Here is a 7,597-nt window from a genome sequence, read left to right as displayed (position 1 = left end):
TAGCTGGAAATGTTGGGATGGCCTCTTTTCCACATCATCCAGACTAAGACTGATGGATTCTCAGGATAGTTTTGGAGCTGGGCACTCAGCAATCTGTTTCAGGCAAACCAAGCCAGAATAGTGTAGGGCAAGATATGGAGGTGACATTATTTACGGGAAAGGGTATCTTTCCACACTCCATTTGGTGGCAAATGTGGACACCTCAATAACTCAATTGGGAGGTGGTAGTGGTGTGGTGGCCATGACCCCTTGGGGAGCAGAGGGAAGAAGCTGGTTTAAGGCTGGGAAAAAACTTTTTCTGGGTCCTGCTCTACCTTTAGGATAAAGTACAGGCCCTGGGCTTACTACCATGCCTGCCTCTGGTAAGAGTAAGCCCTTAGGACTTCTGAGCCTATTTACCAAGGAAGGATTTGGGGTGACTAGACTCCCATGCCTCATCCTCATTTTCTGACTCTTCTTTCAGCACATCTACTTCTTGCTCTCCTGCATGGGCTAAGCTCTCAGGCACACCTAGGCTCTCAGTAAGCCCTGCCTGGCCTGAACCAGCAGGGCCCGACAGATTCTCATCTCTCTGGTTGACCGGGAAGACCTGGGCCTCACCAGAGTCAGGACCTGGCTTTGGAGCACCATCATCAGGAGCAGCCCCAGCAGCTTGTTCAAGAGCAGCAGCAACAACCTGCGCAGCATCTTCACCGGCTGGGAAGGCCTCTCTAACAGCAGGGGCCAGCTCAGCAACCCCAGCACTGACCAGGGAAGCCTGGCCCACATCCAGCTCCCCACCATGCAAGTACTCCACTTCCCCTTCTTGGAGCATCATATTTTCAGACAGAGCTGTCTCCCATGCCTCAGTCTCCCTAATGAGCCTGAGCAGCTCCCCAAAGCCGGGTAGTCGCCTCTCCAGGTGCATCCTCCTCAGGTTGTTCTGCAGCATCTGGTTGGGCCGAGCCCGCATCAGCACCTGCCGGGCCCTGGTCTGATCCACCATTGCAGGCTGGATGGCCCCCTTCTCCAAGGCCATCTGCAGCAGAACTTCCAGGCGCATCACATAGGCAAAGAGGGTCTCCTCAGGCCGCTGGGAGCAAGTCAGGAAGTTCAGCCACGCTGTCATGGTGTCCCTGTTACCAAATACCTGCACCAGTGCAGCCAGGCAGTCCTGCACAGATGTGTCAGGATGCTCTTCCAAAAGCTCACACAGGAGATCCAGGGCAGGCCCCTCCAAGCTCTCCACCAGCCTCCTCCTCCTCTCCCTCTCGGATATGTGGCGCCATAGGTACAGCATGTCATTGGCATGGTCCAGCCAGCTCTCCAAAGACTCACCCCCAGAACCAGGCTCTTCCATCCCGGAGAAGTGTCTCAGCTCCTGGTAGGCCATGTTTTCCAGGATGGGCTGCAGGTCTTGGCTCCACTGCTGGGACCAGGCTCCAGCCCTGTGTGCCTCTGCTGCCATGTCAAAGGCCCCTTCCTCACCCTCACCTGCAGCTCCTGCCAATCCTACAGCTCCTATAAAGCCTGCAACTCCCATGTCACCGGCAGCTCCCTCCTCATCTGATGTTCTTGCTTCCCCTATAGCTCCTGCCTCATCCTCCTCACCCCTAGCTCCTTCTCCCTCCACCTCTCCTCCATCATCCACATATCCATCATCCCCTGAAGAGCTGTCATAACTCCCAGATGCTTCATCTCCTGCAGACCCCTCTTCACCTGCCTCTGCCTCTAAAACTCCTCCTTCTCCGGCAGCCCCCACCTCACCTGCAACTCCTGCCCAACCTATAGCTCCTATAACACCTGCAATCCCCATATCACCTCCAGCTCCTTCCTCATCATACACTCTTACAGGCCCTGCTTCAACTATATCCTCTTCCTCATTCATAGGCCCCTCATCTAAATGTCCTCCTTCATCTACAACTCCTGCCTCATACACAACCTCTGCCTCCCCTGGAACTCCTTCATCTTCTGCCTCTTCCTCATCTGCAACTCCTTCCCCCTGTAGGAAGGAGGCAGGAGCCGCAGTCCCTCCTCCTACTTCTCCTGCTCCTTCCTTACCCTCTGTTTCTTCCTCATCTGACACTCTTGCCTCACCTGCAGCTTCTTCCTCGGCTCTTCCTCCTGCCTCACCGCCCGCTCCTGCCTCTAAGTCTCCCCCAGCTGCAGCCCCTGCCCCAGCTGAAGTTCCTGCCCTGCCTGAAGCCCTTTCCAAAGCGTCCCCCTGAGCCTGTGCAGGGGAACTGAAGGCACTCTCTAACTCCACATCAGGGACAGGAGGCAGGGAGACCACAGTCCAGGGGCCCCTGTTGTTTGGTATTTGCTGGGGGATCAAACTTTGATTTAAATTGTCAGTGAACTCAACCAAGGCGACCTGTGCCCCAATCTCCCTTCTGAAAAGTCTGCCAAGCACTTGGTACCTGCCCAGGGGCCTGAGGGCAGCCTGTACAGCTTCCTGGAATTCTTCTTCCCCACAGTCGTCGGGGATGCCCAGGATAAGCAGGGAGCGCTGGACATTGACACCCAAGCACCCACACCAGTCCTGCAGAATCACCAGTGCTGCAGCAGCACTGAAGTTAGAAGGGAACATGACCACACAGGGATGTGTCTGGAGGTAGCAGTCTCCTCCTTGGTCTGTGAGTGAGGAAAAAAGGGCATGTTAGTGTCAGGCAATCCAGGCCCCACCAAGCTTTCCCATAAAGTGTAGGCCAGTCCTACTCCTTGTCCATTTTGCTTGATTTAAAAAAATTTTGACAAATTAAATCCATTTATAATATACAGGGCTAGTTATATTTCATATTTTACCTTGTGGCAGATCTAGTATGTTCTATCTCCCCAAGAACTTACAAATTCTATGCTTTCATGCTCTGGTATAAAGCCACACTTAATATTCCATTCTCCTTTTTTAATGACTCCATAGCCTGCCATAGTCTCCTTTTCATTCCTGACACTAGTTTTTGTTTTTAATACAGATCAGTAGTTTTTACCAATTTTACAACTCTTTTGAGGGACATCTGTGTTGTTTGTATATATTTTCTGTTGTTGATTTCTACACTATGTATAACATTTCTTCATTTGACTCATTTTAAATTAAATTCACCCTGGTCCTGGCTCTAGTTAAATAGAGCCTTTGGTCACTGTCTTAAAGTATTATGTTCTTTACTTTTTATTACATTTTTAAAAGGTAGTAGTGTATGTAAGCACTTTTTATGTGTGCAAGTCTATGTGTCTCATCAAATGCCGTGTAGAGATCCAAAGAGAACTTTCAGCAATCAGTGCTAAACCTCCACCTGCTCAGCCTTGGGAATAAGCTCAAGTTGTCAGAAGCCTTTACTTTCTCAGTCATCTTGTCAGCTTATATGTGTTCTGTTCTAATAAAAATATATCAAAATGATTTTTGATGATCCCTTCTTTAGTGTCGCTCCTAATTTTGTAAACTGAAGTTTTTTACTATTGAATTTGAAATATTTTCTACCTACAACATACAAATCATATTTTCTTTGACCTATAGAATTCCAAATATTTACCCATTAACAGTTTGCCAGCTGTTCTATTGTCAACACTACAAAAATTAGACATTATTAATTTCAAATAGAATTGTCATGTGGTCCAAAATTATTGTATACTCACAGCAATCCTTTTAAGTACTTGGTATTTTCCCAGGATACAATTCCTAGCCTCGAGTGATCCTCTCGCCCTCAGCCTTTTGAATATCTGCGGGTAAAGGTCCACATTACTACCTAAAGCTTGTAAATTTTTTTAATATTTGTTGCACAACACACATACAGTCTATCTAGGAAACTGTACAATGTACTGCACTGATATTCATGTAACTAACTACCTTCCACAAAAGGGATCTGTGGGATTGTGCAACCTTTGCAATCTTAAGTGCAGAGCACCAGAACAGCGCAGCACTACCCGTCTCCACCCACGGGTTCATCACATTCATCCCAGGAAGCCTGCAGCCTTGCCTTCTGCATCTCCTCCAACCTAAGCCCCCCCCCCCACACACACACGCACGCACGCACGCACGCATGTGCGAACCACCATTCAACTCTGCCAACCTGCCAGCCACAAAGGTCCTGCCACATGACGACACACAAACGCACTCAGCCAGCAGCAAGCTTCTTTAGACCAGAAGGCAGGGAGTCCCCACGTGCTTAAATATTATTTGTCTCCTCATGCCTCCTTAAACCATAAAACCTGTAGTCATTCATTTCTTTCCCAGTCCACCCAAAAGTAGGAGCCCTCTCCTATCATTCTGCAGGACTCCTGCCCTGTCCTCTCCCTTCCCTCCATGCTGAGGCTGTCCACCATTTTGGGCGCCAAAGGCAGCCCTCCCCACCCTCAACAAACCAACAGACGTTACTCAGCTAAAACGAAAACTCGACTGTGCTTGCCACGCCTTCTCCAGAGTATGGAGTCTGGGCCGCGTTCACCATTTCCGCAGTAGCTTAGCCTCTTCCCGCCATACCGCATCCAACGGTCCATAGCTAACCACCTACACACAGACACACGCACACCAGGACCCCGTGGCACACAGTCCACCCAAACACCTGCACCCGAGGCCTAAGCGGCCTCACCTCACTACTGCCCTGGGAGGTCGCCTGTGCCTGAAAGTTTCCCTCCTAACCCCTCACACAGCCTTCAGATAGTGGCTACCACTACGAAGCCTCCTGTGTTCCACCCAAGCAACCTCCACTTCTCCACCATCTGGCCTCAAGCAACTAGATTAGACCGGACTCTCTAGGCCTTACTCAGGAGTGCCGAGCAGAGGCCCCGGCATGCCCTCGCTATACCCCACTCCGGCAGCCACGGAGCACCCTGCTTGAGCCCCAGAAACAACTACCTGGCTGTTCACTTTCTCCAACTCTGCTCTCCTCAGGAGTTCCAAGCACAAACTTCCGAAGTCGCCTCAGCGGAGCAGTCGACGGGACATGTGGCGCTCTCAACGGCTCGACGAGCTCTCAGAAACCTTTGTTTCTCCTAGAAACCACCTCGCCATCTCGAAGGAAATTCTAGAACACTCTGTGGCAAGTGATTGGATCAAGAGCTTCTGGAGGTGGAGCCATTGTTAACAGAAACATATACACCAATGTGAAGGCTTGATAGGGCAAAGTTTGAGATATTCAAAAGCAACGGGCACACTCATTGGTCCTTTCTCCAACTGGTCGTTTAGGCGGAAGTGTAAAAAAAGCGGCTTTACGTCATGAGTTTCTCATAATCGATCTTGAAGCTTTCTTACTCAGTGGAAAAACATGTATTTTATGTGTTCCCATTAAATTTGCCCACATATCATAATAACATTTAATTTTAGTTGATAAATTTTAGTTTTTCTTTTCTATTATTAATGTCATGTTTTAACGTGACTTTCATGAAGCCCCAGGTTTGATCCTCAACAGAGCACAAAGCCGAGAGTTGCATGGTGTTAGAGACTAATCAGATCAGCACTTGGAGGAAGTAAAGAAGTAGAGTAAGGAAGATTAGGAGTTCAGGGTAATTCTCAGCTACAAAAAGAGTTTGAGACAAGCTTTGACTACGTGACACTGTCTGAGAAAACCAAAAAGGAATTTTAAAAAGTTATTCATTGCCAGGCATGATGACACAAACCTACAATTCTATGTACCAGGGAGTCTGGGTTAAATTAGTCAAAGCCGGACTGTACAATTTAGAAAGACTGTGATTAAATAAATAAATAAATAAATAAATAAATAAATAAATAAATAGATAGATAGATAAACGAGCTCAAAAGCATAGCTTATTTCCCATGAACAAGGTCCTATGTTCAATTCTCAGGAGTCCCAATAAAGAAAAAATTCAATTTCCATCTTCTTAGACATACTGTTTGCATATTGTATTATTGTGCATCCCTTACTACCACCCCATTGGAGTCTTTTAATTGGCTCTAATAGAAAACAGAAGTTTTAGGGGTTTTTTGTTGTTGTTTGATTTTTTCACCCTTGCTGAACTTTGGATCCTTCGGCCTCAACCCCAGAGGAGCTGTATTAACCAGCTCGTACCATCAGACCTGGGCTACTTTTCCTCGAGAATTTTATCCTCCTTGTATTTTCCCCTCTCTCCTGTGATCCCTTATACACATTAATTAGACCTTCTATCTCCCCACAGCACATCACAGCTCTGTTATTTTCATTTTTTATTTTTCTCTTCTTTTTGTGTTTAAATATCTTGTCTCTTAACTTTACAGAATGGATAATTTCTCTTCATCTACATTCAGGACTTTTTTTTTCTGTGATTTACAATCTGAAAATTAGACCATAGTAATTTTTTTCAACTATGGATTCATAATTATTTAATCTTTGACGGGATGGATTGTTTTAGGTATACTCTTAGCCTATACCCCTAAGATGTCCTGTAAATTACTATGTTTCCTAGCATGGCCAAGAAATTACAGCTATCCTTTAATCTTGGGCTCTGGGGTACTGAGTCTACAGGCATATGCCACTACACCTAACTCACAACTGGTTCTTTTCAATACTTTTCTTTGCTGAAATTATTTTTGAAAATTATTATAAGCTTGATTTGTGTTCTTAAAGATATATTTTAAAATATTTTATTGCTTTGTAAATTACCATACAAATTATTACATTACTACCATATAAATGATTATGGAATTTTTAAACACAAGTGTGTTTTAGAATATTCTCCTCCCTCCAGCCATTCAAATCTACCCTTGTAACCTCCTATTAGTCTCTTTTCCTCTTCTATGCTGCATACCTCACCCTTCTTATAACCTATTTTTACCCTCTTATGATTTACTTTCTAGTTGTTGTTTTTAGGTTTTGATCTATGTTTATACTTTACATTTATATGTTACATGTATATGGTATAGGTTAGGTACTGAATATGAGAGAAAATACAGTTTTTAACTTTCTAGGTTTGAGTCACATAACTTAATATTATACTTTCCAAATCCAACTGTTGTCCTAAATTTTTCATTTTTTTCTTACAGTGATACAGAATTCCATTGTGTATCCATTCATCTGTTAATGAACATCTATACTATTTCCTTTTCCATGCTGTGATGATATACAGCATCAATAAACATAGATGTGCAAGTATGTCTGAAGTAGGATATGGAGTCCAGGAGTGGCAGTGCTGTGTCATATTACAGTAGTTATATATTTAATGTTCTGGAAAAACTGCTATACTGATTTCCATAATAGCTCTACTAGTTTGAACACTAACCAGCAGTAAATAAGGGTCCCTTCCCACCCAGTCATCCCCACAAGCATTTGTTGTCAAATTTCTTTATGGTAGGCATTCTAACTGGAGTTAAGTGAAATTTCAAAGTAATTTTAATTTGTATATCACGAATGACTAGGGATGATAAATGATTTTTAAAAATACTTATTGGTCATTTTTTTGAGAACTGTTTATTCACTTCACTAGCCAATTTATCAATTTGTTGTCAGGGCATTTGTTTGTCTGTTTAACTTTTGCCATTCTTTTTGAATTCTGGATATTAGCTCCCTGTCTGAAAGATAGCTTCTGAAGTTTCCTTTGCTGTGAAGAAACTTATAAATTTTATTCATACTTTTTTTGGCATTGTTTATATATATATATATATATATATATATATATATATATATATATATAT

General features: G+C 44.5%; 1 protein-coding gene across 1 annotated transcript; it reads right to left on the bottom strand.

Annotated features, from left to right (window-relative positions):
• Positions 1-293: 293 nt before the first annotated feature.
• Positions 294-2,579, bottom strand: LOC129665293 (paraneoplastic antigen Ma6F-like). The gene has a single exon (XM_055591856.1). The coding sequence runs from the start codon at positions 2,567-2,569 to the stop codon at positions 392-394; it is 2,178 nt and encodes a 725-aa protein (XP_055447831.1). The 5' UTR covers positions 2,570-2,579; the 3' UTR covers positions 294-391.
• Between the last annotated feature and the right edge of the window lie 5,018 nt (positions 2,580-7,597).

The sequence above is a fragment of the Psammomys obesus genome, unplaced genomic scaffold (assembly GCF_907164565.1).
Source record: "Psammomys obesus unplaced genomic scaffold, mPsaObe1.curated_primary_1811, whole genome shotgun sequence".
NCBI lineage: Eukaryota > Metazoa > Chordata > Mammalia > Rodentia > Muridae > Psammomys > Psammomys obesus.
This window is presented reverse-complemented; position numbering and strand designations above follow the sequence as displayed.